Below are 24,595 nucleotides of genomic sequence, written 5' to 3'. Positions count from 1 at the left end.
TTCTGGCTGTGTCGTGTTCCTCTCACGAGCTCCCCTTAAACTGACAGAGCAGACAGATGGCAAAATAAAAATCTTTATTATGACAGCATACTTAAAAATTCATCAGGGGTATTTACTATTTACACTCATTGGATTGTTCCACACAAAATATAAACAACGTTAGTAACAAAGCATAAATGAAAACAAAGAAGTGTGATTTATGAAAACTTTAAAAGACACCTATTATGCTTTTTTCGTTATTTCCTTTCCTTCAGTGTGTTATATATGTTCTTGTGCATGTGAAAGATCTTGAAATGTAAAAAGGTCAAAGTCTACACCAACAGAAGCTCCTTTTCTCTCCCACAAAAAAAAACAATGCTCTGGAAATGCCTCATCAGTGGTCCTGCCTTAGTTCCGTGACTTTGTGACATTGCACTACACATGTTTGCATAATTTCTGCCTAGCAGCTAGTTTGGCACATAAGAACTGATTTTTCAAAACTGTTCTCTTTCCAGAGGTTGGCTCAGGCTTGTGTGAGGTGACTAATCAGAGCAGACAGGGTATTCATGGACGTTTAAAGGAGCAGCAACAGAGCATTTCAGACAGAGGGTGAATACAGTGCTGCAGCACTGGAGAGTATGAGAAAATGTATATGTTTTTTGAGCATTAAAGCATGTAAACCTTTTCTAGTAGTAACCCAAAATATGATTAGGAACCTGAAAATGAGCATTATCTGTCTCCTTTAAAAACAATTATAAACACAGTGCAAAGTGCCACCCAGCTAATAGTTGGTGCTGTTAAATTTGTGACATTCTCTTTCCAAAACATCAAGAAACAGCAGTGATTGACTTCTTATGTGTAATATTTGCCCACAGACACATCTTTGGGATACAAGTGCAGTTTTAGTCGTTAGGGTGGAAGGTGCATTATTTCCCTTCCACGCAAAGAAATACTTGAAATGACTCAGAATGTGTGTTTGTGTTCAGTGTGTGTGTTACAAGGAGGTCATTAATGCCACTGGGTCTCATTCAAGGCAAATAAGTAGTACCATCACAGTATGTATTTGGTGCGCAGACCAATCTGTAGATTGTCCTTAGTTAAGACAAGTCTCTAACTGGCAGCCTCCCCACCTTCCTTCACCTAGCAGCAGGAGGTTCTGCTCCGCTTGCTGCTGGTCCCCCTGCACTCCTCCAGGTCCACCGTAGGAGACTCCTGGTTCTCGTTCCTCTTTCTCAGGATGGAAGGCAGCACCAGGTCAAACAATGCCTCAAATAGCGCGTCTACGTTGTAGCCTGTCTTGGCACTCGTCTCAAAGCACATCTTCTCTGCGGGCAGGCTGCTCTTCTCATCCAGGCCCTTGTAGCGCAAGATTCTCCCATAAAAGGCCGCTGCATCCTCGGGGGCAACCTGTTTGTGCAGCATCACCCCAGAGAGGGACGCGGGGGAGGCTGGGGGTGTGGGGCAGGCAGACAGCACCTCTGGCTCAGTCCTGTCCTCCTCACACTCCGTTCGGTCTTCAGGTGCCACATCAGAGTCTCGGGACAGCTGGGCTTTAGGGTCTGTGAGATCGGCCTTGTTGCCCACGACAGCGTAAATGCAGTCGTGGTTAGCAGTATCAGTCAGGGACAGGAAGCGCTCCTCCAGCTCAGCCAGGCTCTGCCAGTTGGTGACATCGTATGTGAGGATGACCGCGGCTGCACCCCGACAGTACATGGAGCCCAGCCCGTGGAACTGTTCACGGCCTGTGGAGAGAGAGACAGGTCAGCCTACATACAGAGTTAAAAACAGCCATACTGTGGGAGCAGACTGCAGACAGACACACAGCGCAGAGAGAAGAAGTAAGAGAACAAAAACAACCTTTGTTGTTGAAATATGCAGGATTCCTGAAAGGGCACATTGTGTCTGATTACTGGGGGCATCACCAGGATAATACGCAGCTGCTAGTTCATAAAGTACACCTATGATTATGTGCTCAAATCACCAATGTTTTTTCTGGAGGTCTTTAGGCCCCTTCAAATTTCTCTTTTATATCACAAAACCCAATGCTATGGACAATGTACAATGCAAAACAACTGACTGTTTTCATCTTGAACTAACTGTTCAGGTAGAAAACTACTGAGCATCAATTAGTCAATTAATTACTTGGTTGATTGAAGAAAAATTAATTACCAGTTATTGTGATGATCGATTAATCAGCAGAGTCCATATTAAAGCAGAAATTTCAAACATTTACTGGTTGCAGCTTCTTAAATGTAAGGATTTGCTGTTCTTCTTTGTCATTTATGATTAAGTGAAAGGAGTCTTTGGGTTTTGGACTGCTGGTCGGACAAAGGAAGCAATCTGAATAATTAATAACAATTTAAATAAATAAACATTATTGTAAGTTGCAGTCCTGATACTGTGCCATAATATATGACAGGAAAATGGAGACTGCTCTCATTTGAGGAGCTGAAGCTAGAATTTTTTTTTTGTTCTGAATTTTTGCTTGAAAAACAGTGTAATACAAAAGCCCTGCAGTAAATCCTACTTTCATCTAGGTTGTAATTACGGGTTGACTGATTGGGCCTTTTCAGAACCGACACTGATAACGTTTATAAGAAATCAAGGCCATTGAAAAATGATATTTGGGAGCGATATTTGTTTGTAAGAAAAATGAAAAGAATTTTACTACAAACAACAATTTACTCAGGAAGTGCTCTTTAACACAATTTTGAGGTACTTTAATTGAGCATTTTCCTTTTTTGCTACTTTATACTTGTTTATAGGCCATTAATTGGAATGTGTTACCAATCAGATAGTGTTGTGGGCAGACACTGTGTGAGAAGATATTGCATCAGAGCCAAAGAATTACATTTTCAAATTAGTTTATTCTATTGGCAATCCAACATAAAAATCAAATCACCAATTTAAAAAATGCTGATAGGCCAGGCCAATATTTAGTCTATCCCTAGTTGTAATGTTCAGTTTTTGTTGAAATTGTTTTAGAGAGGTGTTGATTTGACTGTATGGGTCATTTTGGAGAATTTATGTTAAAAACACCATACAGTATAAAATTAAATTATTTCAATGCTATTGACTTACATTCATTAGATGAACTCCAGAATACACTGAGATTGTTCATTTGCACATACTACTGGATTTAAAACCTTTGTTCCGTCCTCATGTGCTTCTGGAAAGTACTTTTGCATGCATTTTTGGAAAAGTCAGGTTAAAGCATGGGGAGTCAGGTCTTCCTGTCACGGCCCCGTCATGTGACTATTAAGAGGAACACTGTAGACGGCTTGACCTCCTCTGTGGGCCTTTGAACGTAACTGAAAAGGAAATAATCTCTGGGAAAATAAGCAGCAGACAGCCGATTTTCAACAAGCTGAGCCAAACATCAGACAGATTTGTAAACAACCCAGACCATAAATGTTATGGTCTATAATGCTCATTGGTCTGCGACGACTGTCTCGAAAATGACTCAGCGCTGATCCTGCATTTCTCCACCACAATGACTAAATAAAGGCAACAGCCTCCTGTCAGAGGTCATGGAGTTAGGGAACGCACACAGGAAATGGCTTACTGGTGACGTGGTCAGCCTTTCCTTATCTCTGTGGCTCACCGACTCTGCTTTCATTGTGAGTGTTATTTGCTAAAGAGGGTTTACTGTAATTCATGTTTACACAATACCAGAATGTAGCGCATTCATAAGCTTATTCACCAGCAGACTCACTGCAAGTTATCCCTGTCAGGGTAAAATTAGTTTAGAAGAGAATTTATCCTGAGTGCAGGTTAATTAGGGAAAGGCGCTCTCGTTCACAGAGATTAAGAGTACTGCATGGACACTTTCATACTATCTGATAAAATGTGTACGTTAAATTAAATTTGCAGCGCTCCAGGGTGCAACTATTTTTTTCGCCTATGCAGCCAAAAATCTGTCAAGTGCGATTAATCATTTTCATCTGTCGCAGTGGTGCGCCTCAAATTTGGCGGTTCATTTTTAAAAATTATTATTATCATTGAGGTTACCACCACTGCTTATGCACGTGCTGTGATTTAAATGAAGAAAAATGTGTATTTGTACGTTTCTTCCTGTTCACAATCATGTACACAATGTGTTTATAAACTAAAGGTGCAATATGTAAGAATTGATTAATACGTTCAAAAATGTACAAAAGCATGCCAACCAGCCAATTCACAGCCACTTTGAACCTCAAGAGATAAAAATCCAATCATAAAAACAAAACCAGCACTTCTCGGTTGCTCTGGGCAGAGTCGGCTATTATGATCCATACCTCCAATGTGATCTAAGGTTACTAGCTAGCTTAGCCACTGTCAGCCGCAGGTAGCCCCCCCCAACTATTGTATATACTTAGTCTGGAGCCCTGATAAAGTGTCCTACATACTTTATTTACAAACAAACAAAGGTGTCACCAGGTACATAACATAAACACTGCTCTTCGTGTTACTCTACTAAATAACAGTTTTATGCTGTGCTGGAGCATTTGGCCGATAATCAAATTAGTTAGCCTAAACCAATTGTGCTCATTTCCCAGAGGAAAAAGAAGATAAGCAAGGGTCACATAAAAGGTGCTGTCCACTTGCAGTATAGTTTACAGGCTTTCCATCATGAGGCAAGTAGTTCAATGAACTTTTAACTGTCCCTCTCCTGTCACACCTTCAGCAGTGGTTGTTATTTCTCAAGCCTCTATCACAGGCGGGTGTTCACAGATTTCGAAAATAGGCCAAAAGTGTTCTGTGAGTGAGCTTTACTGCAGATGTACGCGGATGACGGTGGCTTGGATTAGGTCACATCAGTCCGATATTGAGCAATATGGCACAAGTAGGAGCATGCAGTGAGTTTTACGTGGTGGATCACGGTTTTTTTTTTGTTACACTAAAAAAAAAAAAAAAAACTGCATTTAGACAGCAATCACAACAGTGACACAAACCTTTTATGATACAATAACAGATCATCATTTTCTCAGATATTCAAGATCAAATCTATATGGATATTGAGTAGTTAATTGTTTTATTTTTGTTGTATTATCCGTTGCATTTATTCTTAGCATCATGTTTATCTGTTCAACCCCCTTTAAGACACCTTTTAAGGTCAAAGGTCAATAGATTGTAGGCTTACTTGTAGCGAACAGCTTCTAAATTCATGTTAATGATTAAAGACTCTGGCCAGTAGAATGAATGTTTATTTAGGAGATCAGAACATATAAAAGGAACATGGTATTCTTTTTAAAAGGTGTGTGTGACTGAATAGATTTACAGACTAATTTTGAAATTGCTCTGACAGTTATTTTTGCCTGAGTGTGCTGGATCACCAGGTTGGTTTTTGTTCTGTTTTGACCTGAGAAGTCTTTCACAGGTCATGTTATTGTTAGTCGTTTCAGCGCTGAGACTGAGAACTTGATCTGTTGTTTTTATAGGCTACGTGAGAATAACAGATCTCTACTAACAGAGGCAGGTCTGCAGCCCTCACACACACTCGAGTCACATGCCTGTGATTGCCTCAGGTGGTGGGATCACGCGTTATCAGGTAAACACAGTTAACAACCCGCAGGGAAGAAGAAATCACATGAAGGAGGCATTACCAGCTGTGTCCCATATCGAGATGTTGTAAGGTCCCCACTGTTTGAGGTAAAACGCCCCTCCGACGGTGCTGATGGTGTCTTTGAACTTCCTCTCCGTGTACCTGTGGAGCAGCGACGTCTTCCCCACGTTCATGTCTCCCAGCAGGACCACCTTCACGTCGGGCTTCTTCATCTTCGACATCTCGGGCATGTTGTCTGTTCGGGTCCCGCAACAGGGGAGCTTCTTTTTTTTTTTTTTTCCTTCTAAAGTTGAGAAGAAACACTGTCTAACTCGTGGACTCTACGTCAGACTGGTGAACTCCCCTGACGAGCGTCATTTTATGGAAGAAAGTTAATTTGTGACGGTCTAACGGTTCAGCGTTGGCTCGTTTACAATCTGCTTCCTGCGACTGAACTTCAGAAAGTAGTGAGGAGGTGAAACAGGAAGTAGGTGACGAGCTCAGACTGCACGGGGCGCTTTGTTGCCCTGAGTTTTGCCTGTCAGGTTCATCTACTCGCAGACTGTGGCCCGCACCCGAACAGTCCACCATGTTTGTTTATGTTTTGTTTTTTTGTTGTTTTTTTTATGATTAAAAAAAAGGGGAGAACGAGAAGAGAAAATCAAAGCAAAAAATAGGTGAAAATGTTTTTTTAAAGAAAATAAATAGAATAAAAAACTATCAATGACATAATGAGATGGTGGCATCGTTGTACAGTTTTGTTTTTTGTCTTTTTGTTGTTCATCTAAGATATAAGTTTGGAAATCAACCAAATACATTTTCTTTCAACTTAGTTTACTCCACAAAGTTTTTTCATTCAATTCTTTTTTTAAAGTTTCAGCAATGTAATCTTGCACCAAAATTGTATGAAAGGAATCTATTATGAAAACTTTCTTTGCAATATAGGCCTGTTACCAGAGCCAAAATGTTTGTTGGTTTGTTTATGAGATCCAGTGAGGGTAGAAAAATGTTTCAAGATCAGGGGAAGAGTCTTCCCAAAATGCATATGTATGTAAACAGTGAGGGACAACATGTCATAGCCTATTCTACCACAGAACAGACCACGAATCAAAGCATTGAGAACAAGAACATATGTAAACGCACTGATTACTAATAGAAAATCCTCAACACAAAGCTTTTAGTCGGTTCATATTTGGGTCTGCTTATTTTATTGGAGTAGGATTTGAGGATTTGTACACAGCCACATCTGAGTAAGGCTCCTTTACACCTACAAGGCTGCAGTCAGGGCGAAAAATATCCTTTTCTTCTGTTGCCGGATTTGTCACATTGAATCGCCCGGATGGGCGGGTGGTAGTTTTTACACTCAAGCCTGAGATGACAGATTCTTCTATCGAAAATAAAATATTAAAAAACAAAGAAATACACGTTAATTTCCACAGTCTAGAGAAGACACTTTGAAAGGAGACTCCTGTCAAAGTGTCTTCTCTAGACTGTGGGAATGAACTTAATGGACAGCCAAATAGGTTTTTCCACAAAGAGCCTCTTATCTTATCTTAAGCAGCGTTTTTATTTATTTAATTTTTAGTTGACCTTTAAAACAATTACAGTTTTATCAATTTGTGTTGCGTTCATGTACAGCCGTAATTGGGGAAATATTTGTCACCATCGGGTCACCAAGACATTATAACACTCGCATGGTCACAGACTGTATTACCAGTACTTTATCCCTGTCTTCAAAGCAAATGCATCTGCAATAAATCCTATGATTTTATCAGACACTTCAATTACCATTTATTTTATTTAAGCATTAAATACTATTGTAGTTTGTTATTGTAAAGTATGTTTGTCTGTGTTATTGTACTTGAAACTGTTACTTTTTTGGAAGTGTGACTTTTGGTGGTGAAACTTGGAAATAACTAAAGCAAAACAACTGAACACATCTGGTATAATAGTAACGTTTGTTATTATTTCTGACAAGGGAAATGTTGTTAGCGACCAGAAAATTTTAAGATTTTAGTTGTTTGGGTAAATGTAGCCTACAGACCTGCCATTGTAGGCTACATGTTCCCAAGGGTGTGCAGGAGTTCAAATAAGCATTTGTCACCATGTTAAACATGATGAAGGGGCACTTGCTCTCTAGGATGAGTGTTATAAACAGAAAACTGAGGTAAGAATAATCTTCTTGATGACAAGTTCCAGAAAGAAATGAAAGAGATACAATGCAATACGTTGATATCAAATGAACTACCCGTGTCCTTACATTTTAAATATAATTGACATCTTGTGTGTTGGTGTTAGTTCCATGTGATGTGTAGGGTGGACGTCGTGGTCTGAACATAGCAGCACCTGGCGGCCATTAGAAGAAGTACTTCCGCTTAAGCTGCTCAGCAGTGATGGCTGCCCATTGATTGTTGACAGATTCAACCTGGACTATCCGAGTATCCTCTGAAGGCACCACACGCCGTTTCTTCCTTACTGTCCTGGTTCAGGGCGCCTCATGACCAGGGTCGTTTGTACACAGTTGTCAGCGCTGAGACGCAGTTCCAGTGTAGGTAAGGGGGACTGTGAACCACACGGGGGGCTTCGAGTGAGGGGACAGCTTCATTGGCGTCAGTTAGAGCAAAGAAAACATGAAAAGAGGCCGCAACAGATTCAGATGTTCGCTTATTGCCTCACTACAGTCCTGCTGACGCTTGTCGTCACATTCTTCTGTTTGAATGGGAAAGGTAAAATGGAGGAATTGTGACATTTTATTAAACTGCTGCGCCATGTTAGCTGTGTGTTCCGTGAAGCTTTTCGAGCCTTTTTCCACGTCGGTCGAGGAGTTGACAGTTGGAGGTGTAACTGGGGTCTCTAGGACCCGGCAGACACCTAGCAGGGGTGGAGGAGCGGGCGGAGAAAGGTGAAGTTACCCTCGGAGGACTGATCAGAGGTCAGTTTGACATTTCCCCAGTCTGGGCTCGGGCCGCGAGAATCACTCGGGACACAGATCCCCAGTCAGTTTACTTTAAAGTGTCGCGTTACGCATCTTGCTAACGACGTAAAGGGATAAACATAGACAGCTAGGCTTTAGCTAGCACACAAAGAGTTGATTTATACAAGGTATTATAATGATTCCCATGTGTAAAACTATAATTCATACCCCCACAAGTCCCTCTAAGCTGCCTTTATGGTAAAAACAAACCGTTGTTGACGCTGTCTGAGCTGGCGGCGCCCCGCGGCTTTAACGCAGCTAGGAGCAAACATCCAGAGCAGACGTCCATCATAATCCGCAGTGTCAACATCTCCATTCAACTCCTGCTGGTGGAGGTGACTCTGTGAAGCCAGCCGGCTCCCATCCGCTATGCAAGCGAACACAACGCGGGGCTTCCTGTGGTCGGACGTGGAGACGCGGACCTTGTTGAACATCTGGGGCGAGCAGGACATCCAGGCGGCGCTGGATGGAAACTTCCGAAACAGCTTCGTGTACCGCGACGTCTCCCGGAGGCTGGGGGCGATGGGGTTTGAAAGGACCCCGGAACAATGCAGGGTGCGGATTAAAAGCCTCAAGAGACAGTACTTGTTGGCAAAGGAGGGCAATCTGCGGAACAACGGGCAGTATCATAAGATCTGTAAGTTCTACGACACCATGGAGAGGATCCTGAGCAACCGGCCCGCTCTTGACCCTCAGGAGTTCATAGAGAGCGGGGCGGGAGCAGAGGAGGCCGTGGATGGCCTGGAGGAGGATGGAGAGGATGCCCAGGATGTTTACTCAGAGAGCACAGGGGAGTGTCCGTATCCTGCAGAGACTGAAGTCAAGTTGGAATACCCAACTATTCCCATCCCTATTCCTGTTAAAGTGACAGTGGGCAACAACAACAGTAAGTGCCCCCTTCTCGTGGTGGATTTTCTCTCTCTCCTGTGTTAGATTGATGTGTTTTTATTTTGAAGGTGCACTGTGTAGTTTTGGTTAAGATATTTTAATCAGACGAGAAACATCTTCACTGATTCATTTAAAAATAGTAATGATAAGCCTCAACAAAAAAGTAAAACATTGTTTTTATGACTGAATAAACAAATTGATATTAAATGGGCACTATGTAGTGTAGAAAAAGAAATTCCAACTCAGAATTTTAATATTTACAATATTAATGAGGTGATAATACAAACAGAAATAGTTTTATTTTATCCATAACTGAATACACAAGCTGCCCCAGAACACGGTTTGCTAGTAAGCTAGAAAGGTGGCAGGGTCCACAAATTAGTGAAACAGCATGAAATTGTGTTGTCCTTCAAGGTCAGTTTGTTTATTCAGTTTGTTCAGTCATGAAAACCAAGAGTTTGTTTATTTTGATTTGGCATTAAACAAATAAATCACTGAATATATTTCTCATCTTCCCCAAAGCTACATAGGGCACCTTTTTAATACCAAGATTATTTGATTGTTAATGCTCACAGATGCATCACATAATGTCTCGCCCCTCCCCACTTCAGGCACTTCGACAAGGCCGCAAAACAGCTGCAGCCAGTCAGCCAGTAATCTTCCAGCCAGAACACCTAAACGAGCAAGGAAGCGGCGTGCAAACTTCCCCATGGAGAAGCTCATGGAGCAGTTCCTGGAGCAGAGCGCCCAGGCCGAGGATGGTTTCTACCGGATGGAGGAGCAGCGCTTGCAGGCCGAAGACCGCCGCAGAGAGGCCGAACACGCCAGGGAGCTGCACATGCTTCAGATGCTCGGCCAGATGTTCTCCAGCATCTCCTCCTCCAGACCCGGCTCTGCGGCCACTCCCTCCAAAACGGCTCCCCCCGCCCGCGCTCCCGTGTTCTCCAGTGCCTCCCTATCATGTGGACGCGGCCAGTCAGGTCACCTCAGACGCCCTTCACCCCAAACAGACTGTTTCACCCAACAAAGTCAACCGTTGAACCCAGATCCTCAGGCGTTAGGTATTTGTTTCGGTGTCATGTGTGCAGCCTTGAAGTGGAATGTGTGAAGAGAAAACTGAATTAAAGCCGCATCAGCTGTAATGTGAAGGCCCACTTACTCCAGTGTCGCTCGTTTACACTGGTTTTCTTTAGTTCTTGTGTTTTAGTCGTGTATTTGTAGGCAGCCATTTGTCATCTTGTGTCTGTGGAAGGTAAAAAACATAGAGAAGACACTGCTTCTTCATCACTTTGTTTATCTCCTCAGTATTTGAACGCTACTACAGTTTGGGCTCTACGTCACACAGAGGCATGGATGATGACACCCTCTCGCTGGTTAAGAACATCGTCCCTCCACTGACGTCCAAAAAGCACAAGGGACAAGACGGACGCATCGGGATCATCGGAGGATGCCAAGAGTATGTCACACAAAAACTCGCCCTCACCTTAAACATCATTCACCAGATAAGCGTGTCCAGTTCATTAGAACATTTGCACTGATTCTTTCATGTCCACACTCTAAAGCTACACTGGAGCTCCATACTTTGCAGCAATCTCAGCACTAAAAGTGGTAAGCAGAAATTCTCATCGTGCCTGTTCCGACAGATATGATAAACTATTATAGTCCAGTTCTGGTGCAGTGACTGTGCCTTTTTCTCATCTTCAGGGGGCCGACCTGTCTCATGTGTTCTGCACCAAAGATGCTGCAACTGTAATCAAATCATACAGCCCCGAGCTCATAGTTCATCCAGTTCTGTGAGTACAGAAACATTTACACCAATTATTATCTGACTGTCATTTTGGCAGGACACTATTCGTTCATGGGTTATTCTGGCAATAATCTGATCATTTATAGAGAAATATGTCCTTACAAATTGTAAATACAATGTATGTCAACTTTAGTCCAAAATAAAATGTAGTGGTAGTGTAGTATACTTTTGAGTTGTAAACTATAATGCATTATGATCTTATAACAACAGTTATTAGGCATTATAAGCCTATATTTGGGTGTGAATGCCGGTGGGCAGGAATTGAGTTTAGTGTCAGCTTTTCTACAAACTTGAAATATTCTCCAATATATGATTGTTTTTATTTATGATTCATAATGTCAGCAATGCAGTCTAGCATTAGCTTTTTAACAGCCAGCATTCACAACTGCAATAATTCTATTCAGAGATTGCCATCTGTAGTTCATCATAGTTGATCATCATGGTGCTTTCTCTCCAAAATGTCACGATAAGTTGAGAATGTGTTTATGGCTTCTTGAAAAGCTTATAAGCATACTTTGTTTTCTTTAAGTAAGCAAGCAAAGATATTACATTAGGCTGGTGGTAGTTTGGAATCGTCCACTTTGAATTTCATCATGCTCTCTCTGTTTGAGGGCAGAATCAACAAAGTGCCTTCAGTGAAAGATCAATATGTTTGTGCACTCCCCGCTCAATGTCCTTATGCACTTGAAGCTGACAAAAGTCACCATCTTCCTTGATTTTAAGTTGACTTTAGGTCATCATCTTCACATCTGGCAAGGGATATGTTTCATAAGCGCATATTGGCTAATTCAGGACTATTTAAAGATTCAGTATGTAAGAATGTAGTCATTGATCTGTCTTAGTAAAACGTGCCAGTGAGCCAGTGTGCTCACTACCTGGGCCCTGGGAACTCACCTAAATGAGTGCAAATAGGGCAGATGGGACATACAGTTGATATGAGCTACAGATACACATGCACATCCTTTCAACTGCTGGTACTTTTTTAAAAAGACTATAACCAGAGTGGGACTTTGAGTATTTGAACACGTTTATCACATGTGTGTCTCTGTTTGTTGTGTGAAGGGACAGTCCTAATGCAGTGGAAGAGATAGAAAAATGGCTCCCAAGACTACACGGCCTCGTGGTTGGACCAGGTCTCGGGAGAGAAGATTTGTTACTGAAAACAGCGAAGGCACGTGGAATACATTCACTCTACCATACACTCAAAAAAGTCTCTGAGGGCAGCTGCTCGTGCACAACCACAAAACTGAGCAGAGGTCATGTTTTCAACAGCTGTTGGATAGAACACAATGAGCAATTTAAACTGCACAACACAGGCTTTCATGTGTGTGGCTCCCTGTGACTGATGACTGTGCAAATGTCAATTTATTTCCCAGAAAACATGGCTTTTAGACTTGACAAGACTACATATTGTTAATTAATGTTTTCTCTGAATGAAGCACTTGTACACTGGTGCCTAGGCAGTACTTTTATCCAACGGTCCCTTGAGATTAACGACACCTGAAATAAAATGTAATTTGGGTCAAACAGTACTTTCACTGTGCATCTAGAATTGTTGGCCAAAGTTGATTGGACTGATGAAGAAATGTGTAAATGCACATAAAGATTTTGTTTAGCACAGCCTAAAGAGAAAGATACAGTGTGCTAACATCACATGACGTTTAATGTTACATTGTCTCTAGATAAAACCTTTTCTCTCTTTTTCAGGAGGTGATAGAGAAGTCCAAAGCAAGAGATATCCCCATAGTTATTGATGCAGTAAGTCTCATCAACAGCTGTTGAACAGATGGGATTTTATTTGCAAAGCTCGACACAATCACTGACTTTCGTGTGTGTGTGTGTCTGTGTCTGTGTGTCTGTGCTGTGTGTCTGTGCTATGTGCCGCTTGTTTCTTTGTTTTTGTCAGGATGGATTATGGCTAGTTACTCAGCAGCCTGCTGTCATTCAAGGGTACCAGAAGGGCATCCTCACACCCAACTTCATGGAGTTTACCCGGCTGTATGAGTCACTGGTGGGTGTCTCGACACAGTAGAGGTGGTCACCACCGTATAACATGTAATTCAGTGTGTTAATGTATTCGTCTTGTCACAGCACCATGAGCCCATGGACAGCAGCGATCACCAACGCAACGTCATGCAGCTCAGTGTAGCCATGGGCAACCTCACTCTGGTGCTAAAAGGAGAACAGGATCTCATTACAGATGGCAGTAAGGGTTAGTATCAAGGCCAAAAGCAATATTTATGAGACTAACTTCTCCAGTCCACTTAACCTTTTTGCATTTGTCACTACCCAGATATGAAGGAGCTCTGATCTCAAGTTGTGACTTGTTGTGTTCAGTGATCTCATGCAGTGTTGAGGGCAGCGGGAGAAGATGTGGTGGACAGGGTGATCTTCTGTCTGGATCTTTGGGAGTTCTGGCACACTGGGCCCATGCTGCCTCTGCAGCTGGAACGTTAAGAAGGTGAGGACCTGTTGAACACATTTAAAGGACCACGCTAGTGTCCTCTTAGTGAGTATTTAATATTTTCTGCTGATATATTGTTGAAACAATAAGTCAAATAGCTGAGTAGTTAATCAAATTCTTTGTCAGTTTTGAGCACAAGTGCCAAATATATCATAGTTTCAGCCTGTAAGGTCGGGATTTGCTGCTGTTCTTTGTCTAATATGATAGTAAACTGAATAATCCTGGGTTTTTGGCTGTATATTTAAAGATTACACTTTGGGCTCTGTTAAAGTGTGGTGGGGTTATTAACCATTCTTATGCATTTTAAACATAAAAGAGAATAGCCGACAGATTCGTTGGAAAGGAAAATATCAGCCCTAAATTATTGTCACATGGTAATGTCACAGGTTTCTGTTTCCTAATACATAATTTGTTCCCCCTCCAGTGTGAATCCCTCAATGGTTGCTGCGTTCGGGGCATGCTCTCTTACAAGACAGTGCAACAGTCAAGCGTTCCAGCGACATGGCCGGTCCACCACCACAACGGACATGATCCAGGAGATTGGGACAGCCTTCAAGAAGCTTTTTGAAAGCTGAAAAAACGCCAACTGAAATAAAAATGGTTGTTTCAACGGCTATACATACAAACTCTAATGTGCATTCTTAAACACTGTTAATATATATCCTATGGGTGGTAAATGTTCTCATCAGGCTGATTTAAATAAAGATTACACAGGTGTGGACTATCCTTTCGCAGACAGCACTGAAAACCTGGTGCGCTTATTGTTGTTTGAGGTGTATTAAATGAACCTGAACCAACTAACACGTCCCTCATCTGTCACTAGTGCCATGAACGCATTCACCAGACATGATGAAAACATGCTTTGTTGCTCTGCCTACCAAAGACACTGAGATGGTGAGAAATCAATACTAGAATTAATGTATTCGTGACCTATGAACATGTTGCCTAAAAGCAGACTACATCATGACAACGTGCCTGTGTGGCCGCAGGGTGGCAGCATTGACCTGGACCGTGGAAACAGTCTGGTTTCTGTGGTCGGTCAAACGATACGTGCCCAATCAATGGAAACAGTGGTGTTGGTGGAGTATCGCGGAGTGGTCATATAAGCTGTAATGTTACTTAAACAGAATAACGCGACGTTAATGCTGAAAGCCGAGGAGAAGTGTAGGCAGTTCGAATATTTGTATTCAACCTGTATGTGGTTGTAGCGGGTTTGTAGAGCAGTGCATGCGCACCGCTAAAAATATTTGTTCAGGCAGTTTAGCTAACAGCTAACATTAGCTGCTGGAGAGCTAGCAGTAGCGCCGAGGCTGCTTCAGCACACACGACCTAGCGTTAGCAACGAGAGCAAGAGCATTACGGAGTGTTAGACGTCTACAGCAGACAAAACTACGGTAAGTTCCTGCAAGCAGCCGAACGACCAAAGAGACTGTCGGAGTGAAGTTTTGCTGAGTGTTTGTTGTTGCGGGGATAAATGTCGCGCCTCGTTTGGAAACGTTGTGCCTGAAAAGCTAGCCTCAGCTAATTCGGCTAACGGTAACAGTGAAGCAAACATGATAGAAAATAGCGTAAATTGTCAATTTGGCTGCCTATAAGTTAGTCTTTGCACTGACTCGTACCTAACGCCCATTTAACGTGATGTGACTGTGTAACATTAGCTTGTTAGAAGGTATCCACGATGTGGATGATAAACGCGTCTCACAGGGTTGGTTTCGTTGATCTTTGTGTTGTCACATCAGGATATCGTTTGTTTAAACCTTCAGCTAACGATTCAAGCCAAGACTTGTTCACATCACTGGTAAGATCATGTTTTGTGAGTATTTCTAAGAGTTAACTGTTAACCAGCCTCAAACTTAAGGTAAAGTTGGTTACGGTTACTTGACGTAAACGTAAACTCCCCAGCAGGGTGCGTTAGCTGTACTTTTGTTAGTGTAAGCTAGCCTTCGTTATCATGACCATGACTCTGGAAGTCAAAGTCAAACTCAGCAGTGCCTGTTTTTTTTTTTTCTACCGATATTACGTTCAAATGTCGGTTTATTGCGCATCCATGTTCTCAGAAACGTTTTCCCACTATTATCGTTAGTTCACAGGAGTCCTGGCCAGCTAACATTGATGCTAATCTTAGCTTTATTGTCTTCTCCGACATTGTATGATACCAGAGGGGGACTCAATTACAAATTTAACTATGTTTTCTATCTGACAGAAGTCACCTTCCATGTATTTATTTATATTCTTAAGCGTATGTATTTTTCTTCCATCCCTGACTGGCTAGCTGCTACTCTGTTGGCAGATGTATAGTACACGTAGCAATTTTCAGGATGGCTGACTTCAGATCAGTTGCCCCCTCCCCCTTTCACAGTTTAACCATCATAGTCTGTGTTTCCAGACTGGTTACACATCATTTACACTGCAGAGTCAGTGGCAGATATGACCATGATCTACTGTGGGAATTATTGAAGCTTGCAAATTTGAGCATTAAAAGCTGCAAGAGAAGTAACTCACCCCTTGGCAGCCACAATTCACTGATAACTGATGATTTGTTGTTAACAGGTGCAGGTGTCAGCGTGTCCTGGGGTAAACACGGATCCACCATGTTGAACCCGGCCAATGGAGACCCAAGTCATGTTGTTGTGAATTATGTGGAGGAGTATTTGGACTTGGTGGAGTCACTGCCTTTTGATTTGCAGAGGAGTGTGTCCCTAATGAAGGAAATTGATGCAAAGTATCAAGGTAAAAAAATAACACAGCTACACAGTGCTTACGTGGATGCACTAGATACAAATCTTAAAAAAAAATAATGTAGACATTAAAGGTGCACAATGTAGTTTTGCAGCAGAACATTTATGCACAAGAGAACATTTTCAATTACTGATATGTTGATTTCTGATATTTTTATGCCCAGACAAACTGTATAAACAAACTCTTTGTTTTCATGACTAGATAAACAGAACAAACAACTGAAGGACAACACAGTTTCAAACTGATTTACTTTGATTACGTTTGGTATCAAACAGTGTTCGGGGAACCTTATTTTCCTCTGAGAACAGCTTGTTTATTCAGTAATGATAAGAATGAATATTTCTGTGTTTGTATTATTACCTCATTGATATTGCAAACATTAAAATTCTAAGTTTGAATTTATTCTAAAGCTACGTAGTGTCCCTTTAATCAAAACTAAATACTTATGAGGTTTCAAAAAAACATACTGTAATATACATGCTATATATGACTTTATAGATGTTGATAATGTCAAATACTGTAAATGTTGCTATTATTACTTGGGCTGTGTCCTTGATAGTGTTATGTAATCAGGTTGACTTATTTAGTACATTTACACATACCATTTTTAGAGAGAGTGCATGGTGAGCGTCGGGTCAGTATAATCTTTTCCTTGTGTGTGAGTGTGCATTACAAGTAAACATAGAATTCAGCAAATATGGAGGGTAAACTTAAAATTATAGCTACATGTTTGGTCAACAATAGCTTCCAGACAACAAGAGCCCTGTTGCCTCTGCATTTTTTCCTTCTTTTTCTTTTCCCTACTAATGCACGTAAATTATTAGGTGTGTACTGAGTGTACAAACTGAACCCTACAAGTACATTATAGATGTGTAGCTCTGATGTACAATTACACACTACATGCCTGCACCCACCAGCTCTTAAGCTACCTGACAGTTTCATTACATTCTCCCTCAGTAGTCAGTCTCACCTTCTGTATAATCATGGCAAATCTTTGTAAACAAATTATACTGAATGAACACCTCCCTTGTGCATTTCAAATATCCATTCAGTAAACATATTTCACAGCTCATGATGTACAGCAAGAAAAATGATCAACAATGACAAGTGACCATTTTTATTTGTGTTGACTTTAAAGAATATGTTGAATTTCAGCGTTCCTTGGCTTGAAATAATTCTTTGATTCTTCTTTGGCAGATGTTCTGAAGGAGCTTGATGATGCCTACGAGCGGTATCGCCGGGAATCTGACTCCGTTCAGAGGAGAAAGCTTCAGTTATCCATTCAGAGGGCGCTGATTCGAAGTCAAGAGCTCGGAGATGAGAAGATCCAGATTGCCGGTCAAATGGTACGTAAAGAACACCCTGCAGCTGCTCCTCAGTAAACTTCCAGGTGTGAGAGTGTTTGCAAATGTGTGAGTATAGAGAAGAGCTTTCCTAGAACATTTCAGCTAAAAAAATCAACTCAAAGTAAATTAAAAGAAAAAAAGGTCTTATAAGCTTGCTAAAAGGCTTTTTTGTGTTGCAGTGTATTAGATTTTCCATTTTGCACACATTTGAATTTCATTGAATTCTGTGCCAGGAAAAACATCTTTGAACATTTGCAGAGCACCAACAGTACAACACACTGAATCTTCTTATTATAGTTACTCACTAGAGGGTTACTGGAAACGCAAAACCATATTTAACCTTTTCCTTTGACATTTGTGGTTATTCAGCGTTGAAAGAAGATACATCTCTTATAAAAAGGATTGGATGCACACTGAATACTCTGGTTTATAATTTTAATAAGAGTATCTGTGTCTGTTTTTAACTCGTAGAGCAGTACTTGAAGAGGGTAAAGATGTGGGTAGTTATGTTGCTGCACGTCTGCTTATCAGGAAAAAGTGAAACACAATTTGATGGGCAAGAAGCATGCCGCCTGCCAGTTATTAAGTCTGTTAAATTAAGCAAATGAAGATTAAATTGCTTCAAGATAATATACTTCTTTTCACATTAAACAAGCTTAAAAAAACATTTTATCTATCCAAGTAAGGCCAACTTAACTCTTTAAATGTTCTAACTAAACTAAATATTTGTTTTCCTTTGTAGGTGGAGTTGGTTGAGAATCGAACGCGACAAATAGATTGGCATTCTGAACTCCTCCTCTCCTCGCAAGAAGTTCCAGAGAGCCACATCCCCACAACAACATCCATGACAACCACTGCAGCATCCACGATGTCATCGTCCTCATCAGCCACCATCACCCCAGGCAAAACCAGCCACCATGACAAGAAGCGCGACGAGGTCACCCCAGGATCAGGTGGTGGAGACAAGTCTGGAGGGAAACGCTCAAGACGCCAGAAAAATGGAGAGAATCGGGAAAGTTACGGGGGTCTGGACCACGCTGAGGAAGTGGGTGTGGGGGCTTCACGGGAAAAGAGAGCCAAAACATCTTCAAAGAAGAAGAAAAGGTCAAAGGGGAAATCTGACAGAGAAGTGTCACCTCCTGACCTGCCCATTGATCCAGATGAGCCAACATACTGCCTGTGTGAGCAGGTGTCCTACGGCGAGATGATTGGCTGCGATAACGATGAATGCCCCATCGAATGGTTTCATTTCTCCTGTGTCGGGCTCCATCATAAGCCCAAAGGCAAGTGGTACTGCCCCAAGTGTCGGGGTGAAAATGAGAAGACCATGGACAAGGCCTTAGAGAGGGCCAAGAAGGAGAGGGCATACAACAGGTAGCTCGCTCTGTGCAGCTTAATGAACACTGTATTGTGAAAAAAAATCTACATTTTATGTCATGTCTTTGTTTCCATTTGTCAACACTGTTCAAAAATGTAAGGAATTGATAATAGAAGGTTTGTAAATAGTTATTTTTGTAACTGCTGCATAGCAGATAAACAACACATCTCCCCCTGTTTGGGATCATTTGTAAAGGATGGACTTTGTACAGTACAACCTGCATGTAACCAGCTGTCCTGCACTTACATCTCCTTTGTTTTTATCATGCATGCAACATCACTCAGTCCATTACATTTGCTCAATTGACAAATAAAATGTTTCTAAACAAAGAAGAATTGTAAGTTTATGACATCATTAGGGAGTGAAAATCCCCATCAGCTGATATAGGTGGTGACAATAATCAAAAAGACACTGTAGTTTACTCTATAGGTTGGTTAGTTTGTGAGGATTACACAAAAACTACTGTACTGATTTCCACAAAACTTGGATTGGGAATGGGTCTCGGTCTTCTTACTTTCTTTAACCTTGCAAGATAAACATTTCAACATTTATGTTAATCTCTCGGGGAATAATGTACAATTGAAAATGTTGAGCGATACAGAACTTTCAAGTTTGACATTGGATTAGTCTTGACTGAATTGCAGGGGGACTATTGGGCCTTGGCAGAGGTATGAACTCTACTACCACTGTTCAGTACCTACTTCACCAAATGGCAAAGCAACACAAACACTCTTGCTGGTGAACATAGTGGAGCATTTAGCAGACAGATCCTTCCCTCAGGGTTAGGCAGAGACTACAAACACCAAGCTTAAAGAGAGAAGATTGAACTTCCATTCCACAAGTTGACATTAAACACAACAGTATGTCAATGATGATGTTGCTCCATAAATGCTGGATGTGTAAGTAACTACATTTCTTTTACACTGCGCTTAGCCCTTGGGTAAGATGGCATTCACACTGGCACGTTCCAAAGTGGGCTGACCCAGATTTTAGTCTACGGCTTGTTGGCCTTGTTCCAGAGTGGGGTTGTCCCCTGAAAAATAAATTAAACACAGAGGTAAGAGGGGCTAAATTATCCCAGGGGCAATTTAACCATTGTCCTTACAAGTCCTAAATAACCCACTAAAGAATCATATCTGAAAGTTTTGACTAAAGTGCAAGTGAAATGCTGAATGTTGTTGCTCTACCATAGATTTTGAATAACAGCCTCAACAGTGGATCTGTTTCAACACCAAAACACCTGCAGACCTTTTCCTTTAAACAATATTAGCATGTATTGTCATTTTTAATTTCACAAGAGCAAATCTATTACCATGTTAAAAAGGTGAGGATGAAACTCCCATTTTCTGAAATGAATAGAGCATTATGTGATTATACAAAATCATAGTTTACCTGACAGTCTCACATTGATGTCAGGGTCTTCTTGACATATGAATCTCAGACTCAGCTCAAGTATTAAATCCTGTCAAGGCAGGGAAAGTCATTTTTAGATCAAATAGTTTTGGATTTGCAGTTACAATATAACACTTCCCACATAAGGATAGATTTGCCTTTTTTTTTTATTTACAAGTGCTGAAAAAATGACATGGGGACAACCAGTGCAAAATCTGTACATAAATTCAGTTGCAGGTATCTTATATACATGAGTACTGAACAGGAACGTGAATACACTCTTTCTGTCATGCATGTAACAGAGTTCACAACACAGCAAAAGACTTGGTGTAAAGATGTCTGATTTAGTCGTAGTCCATGATGCTCAGGCTGCTCATTCTCCCAAGGAAAGGTAGGATGGTCACATTGGAGCCCAGATAAAACTGCCTTGTGAAAACAAACTGACAGAAAAGATGAGGAGCAAAACAGAAGAGGACCCTAGATGTCATCAACACACCCTCCAAGACACATAACACAATTTAGTCATTGGGAGTTATTACAGCAAGTTAGAACACACCAGAATTTTGGGTTAATTGCCCACAAGTCCATACTGACAAAACATCAAGGCAAGATTCAGCACATTTCCCCTGATGGACTGGAAAAGGGGGATAGAATAGAAAAAATAAATCCCTCTTGGCGGGCAAAAAAAAAAACATTCTATGAAGGGAGGTCGGAGGTAAAGTGCATAAAAGCTTAAATTCAAAAAGGTGGGGGGCCCAAAAATTAAGAGGTACTCCACTAAAACTTGCAGCACACACAGCTTAACAATGGAGAGAGCAGCTATGAGGATTGTCAGGTCAACTGTCTCTCCAGCTTTGTTCTACGATGGCAGACACACGCTTCTCGTACTCCCGCTTGTTCTCTTGGTACAGCTGGGCCGCCTGGCTGTTGGCTGGACTGTTGGGGTTTGGTTCATCAAGCAGGGACTGGGGAGAAGAACAGAAACCCATTTTTAACAGGGTTTTGGATTATTTGTTATGCACTAAATGAATTTCCACTTCACCATCTTATTTCCACTAAATTAATAAAGGGTACTCGGAACAACTATTAAATAAAAGTAGTTATGACAGAATAATTTATGGGAAGGTGTTACTGGAGTTTTCACAATTTTCTGACATTTTATTAAGAGCATCTATAAATTATTTTTGTCAAACATTTATTACAATTCTTATATACATAAATAGAACTGACACCTGATTTTTTAGGTCAATACCAACATTAGGCAATTAAACATGCTGATATAAACACTTTTTTGTAATGATTCCTCAAATGTGGTTACAAGCACTTTATATAACCTTACATAAAAAAGAAGGCAGGATATTCTTCTGTTAAATAAAAAAAACTTTATTGTCTTAAATGACACTAGTACACTGAGCCAGTAAACTTACTGGGAATTTCATAATTATAAAAGCATCTCATTTTGCATTATTATCTTACCTGGATAGATGTAAGAATAGAGGACACATCATATGTGGGACTCCAACGATTCTGTAGGATGTCCAAACATATACTTCCATCTGCATAGACTGTGGATGAAAACATAGTTACACACTATCCACAGATAAACATTATGATGTGCCAGGAGTCAATACTCTTACCATTTGGATGAAACATCTTTGACACAAAGCGTACTGTGGGGGGTTTGTTGGGGTATTCTTCTGTGAACTCTACAATGAGTTTAAATGTACCTGTGACAAAAACAAGACACAAAAACATTTTTATTACGAGCCATTAAACCTGATGATGTTGAGGAATGTTTTCAAGGCAGAGTGTGTTGGAGCAACACTTCCTCCTTCAACATGAGAAGTCGTAAAAGTGAAATACTTTGTTGATTGGCAAATCTGGCTTGATAATAACATTAGGGTATAACAAAGGGCTTCCTATTATTTTAGTTTGATGATGAGATTTTTATGATACGAAAGAAGCACATGGGTGTAATGTTGCCATGTTAGATATGTTATACATGCAAAGTAGTGACAATATGTCATACATCACAACACACTCAGTGATAGAGTAAGTAAGCACCTTACCGTCCTCAAAGGGAGTTCCTTCAGGGCTGTGGGGTCAGAAAAAAGGGGAATCAATTAATTCACACAGACTTTACAAGCATTTGGGAAAAATCTGTCCATATTCATTATTGCTGTGCATCATTTTCTTACCCAAATATGACTGCATTCCACACCATGATGTTGTTTTCAGAAGGGGCACCACTAACACCGGCTGGAGGGTCCTCTTGTAGCCTGTATAACAAAAAACAACAAGACAAAACTAAATGTTATAGCAGGACTTCCATTAATAGGAATCTGGATTTACTCAGCCAAACAATAGTCAGGTGATTCCCATAAATGAATGACCTCTTTCCTCTTTTAACATTATGCACCAGTAAGAGTAAGAAGACTAAATTGCCACATAAAAAATGCCCTAGATCATGCTTTCGCCTTAGTTGAGCCATGAACAAATGTAACCCCGGTAAGTATTTTAGCACAATATAAACCTGCCTTTCACTTATCAGCCAAGATAAACATTAATGTCACTACTGACCAGTTATAAACCAGAGAATATAAACTCTGTTAGTGGCTAACTTTGAAATATGTGACATTTTCCAGACGAATCTCATTTGAAGTTCATAGGTGCATCTATGTGATTTGGGTATTGGTCTTATTCGTGTTATTACGAATGTGATTATCATATTGACCTAAGCAAAATATACAGCATGGACTGGCTCTTGCAGCAAACCTTAGGGAACATGTCTTTCCAATTCTAATACTATCACTTGCACAATCACTACTGGATAATAGAAGCTTGTGAAAGCTTACTTATCGCGACCTAAAAACTTCGTTCCATGAACTCTAGACGTGTTCAAATCCCTGCAGGTCAACATATCCTGTCCCGTCAGACCTAATGAGACAAAGGCTGATAGTCTGTGCTTAATAGCATCTGGAGCTGCTGTAATTTACAGTTGGCTGAACGCATGTTTAAGGACCCAGAGAGACGGAGAGACGTCTTCACTCAAACTGACACGCGGTTTAGCATGCTAGTAAGTGAAAAACAGCAATCCGTTAACGTCGACAAAGACTTCTCTAACTGACGATGCTGACTTGTGGAAATGCTCCACGAGTATGTGGCGACTTCCGCTATGACTTTATACTGTTCTTCTGACGTTCATCACAATGTATTCATCATGTTACAGGATTATGTTTTATGGTGTTAAATCTTGCTTCATGATAAAACACCAGCCAAACTTTGATTTACTCATTTACAAGGGCAAGGACCTTATAACTTATCATAGCTGACGTCAATGCTGGTTGGCAACATACCTGTCTGACACCAATGAACCTGGCTATATAGGTCCCTTGTCTGGTACCAAATACTGTTAGCAAGACAGACGTATATTTATAAAGCAGCAACGTTAACATTGAACATTTGACCATGGATAAAATAGCCAACCCGTCATTTGCCACGGACATCTAAATATCGGCTAGTTTAAAGAGTTGGTTAGCAGTCGATAACTGTGACAGTAACCGTAGTCGGCTGAGTTAGCAGGTATCAGCTAGCATTGTTAGCTTTAGCTGCGGGCGAAGCTTGTCTACAGAATTGACCTAATTTCTCTGAAATGATTCAAGTTCATGAAAACACGACATAAACTACATAGTGTCAGCGTTCGTATTCTACTATGGATAATGTCGGCTAAATAGGTTTATACTGAAACATAATAGTCATCTATGCCAAGCCAACGTAAGCTAGGCTAACGTTAGCTGTTTTTGACAAATCATAGCTAAATAACATTATCGGCATAATTTCTGACCATCAACTCACCGTTTAAAATCTCTCATAAGTCTCCTTCTGGCCGGGGTTGACATGGTTTAAATTGTGGAACGCTTATTGAAGATACGGGTACGTTCACAGGAGCTTATTTTATAAAAAAAAAAACGTTATATTGTATTTAATGGTTATTTGACACCTTCACGATAACTCCACTACCGATAGCTTGTCGCTCTCGATAATCCTGACTCTCTGGTTTGCCCAGCTAGGTTTACAGGACGATACCACCTCACGGAAGGGGCA

General features: G+C 40.9%; 4 protein-coding genes and 1 long non-coding RNA gene across 10 annotated transcripts; 3 read left to right on the top strand and 2 right to left on the bottom strand.

The window, feature by feature from the left end:
- Window positions 1-57: 57 nt before the first annotated feature.
- On the bottom strand, window positions 58-6,012 carry rab20 (RAB20, member RAS oncogene family). Its single transcript, XM_030429575.1, has 2 exons — window positions 5,565-6,012; window positions 58-1,721 (listed from the first exon to the last, which is right to left on the bottom strand). The coding sequence occupies exons 1-2, from the start codon at window positions 5,752-5,754 to the stop codon at window positions 1,120-1,122; spliced, it is 792 nt and encodes a 263-aa protein (XP_030285435.1). The 5' UTR covers window positions 5,755-6,012; the 3' UTR covers window positions 58-1,119.
- LOC115588790 (uncharacterized) lies at window positions 5,228-5,967 on the top strand. The gene is made up of 2 exons (XR_003985417.1): window positions 5,228-5,297; window positions 5,400-5,967. It is a non-coding gene; the product is annotated as an uncharacterized LOC115588790 (long non-coding RNA).
- Window positions 6,013-7,847: 1,835 nt separating the features above from the next.
- naxd (NAD(P)HX dehydratase) lies at window positions 7,848-14,437 on the top strand. Of its 6 annotated transcripts, XM_030429566.1 has the most exons (11): window positions 8,442-9,363; window positions 9,977-10,426; window positions 10,671-10,821; window positions 10,928-10,973; window positions 11,070-11,158; window positions 12,235-12,343; window positions 12,880-12,930; window positions 13,079-13,183; window positions 13,264-13,384; window positions 13,510-13,633; window positions 14,061-14,437. In XM_030429566.1, the coding sequence occupies exons 1-11, from the start codon at window positions 8,847-8,849 to the stop codon at window positions 14,209-14,211; spliced, it is 1,914 nt and encodes a 637-aa protein (XP_030285426.1). In that variant the 5' UTR covers window positions 8,442-8,846; the 3' UTR covers window positions 14,212-14,437. The 6 variants fall into 6 exon arrangements, with proteins under 6 accessions (XP_030285428.1, XP_030285429.1, XP_030285432.1 ...); XM_030429568.1 differs by lacking the exons at window positions 8,442-9,363; window positions 9,977-10,426 and adding an exon at window positions 7,848-8,229; XM_030429569.1 differs by lacking the exons at window positions 8,442-9,363; window positions 9,977-10,426 and adding an exon at window positions 7,850-8,055.
- Window positions 14,438-14,636: 199 nt separating this feature from the next.
- Window positions 14,637-19,431, top strand: ing1 (inhibitor of growth family, member 1). Its single transcript, XM_030429573.1, has 4 exons — window positions 14,637-15,030; window positions 16,187-16,366; window positions 17,573-17,721; window positions 18,464-19,431. Exons 2-4 carry the CDS (start codon window positions 16,228-16,230, stop codon window positions 19,097-19,099), a joined length of 924 nt encoding a protein of 307 aa, XP_030285433.1. The 5' UTR covers window positions 14,637-15,030; window positions 16,187-16,227; the 3' UTR covers window positions 19,100-19,431.
- Window positions 19,432-20,640: 1,209 nt separating this feature from the next.
- ube2al (ubiquitin conjugating enzyme E2 A, like) lies at window positions 20,641-24,553 on the bottom strand. Its single transcript, XM_030429577.1, has 6 exons — window positions 24,347-24,553; window positions 22,690-22,770; window positions 22,561-22,586; window positions 22,129-22,218; window positions 21,968-22,056; window positions 20,641-21,456 (listed from the first exon to the last, which is right to left on the bottom strand). Exons 1-6 carry the CDS (start codon window positions 24,388-24,390, stop codon window positions 21,328-21,330), a joined length of 459 nt encoding a protein of 152 aa, XP_030285437.1. The 5' UTR covers window positions 24,391-24,553; the 3' UTR covers window positions 20,641-21,327.
- Window positions 24,554-24,595: the final 42 nt, after the last annotated feature.

Source organism: Sparus aurata, chromosome 9, assembly GCF_900880675.1.
Source record: "Sparus aurata chromosome 9, fSpaAur1.1, whole genome shotgun sequence".
NCBI classification, from domain to species: domain Eukaryota; kingdom Metazoa; phylum Chordata; class Actinopteri; order Spariformes; family Sparidae; genus Sparus; species Sparus aurata.
The sequence above is the reverse complement of the archived record's forward strand: the minus strand, read 5'-3'. Positions and strand labels throughout refer to the sequence as shown.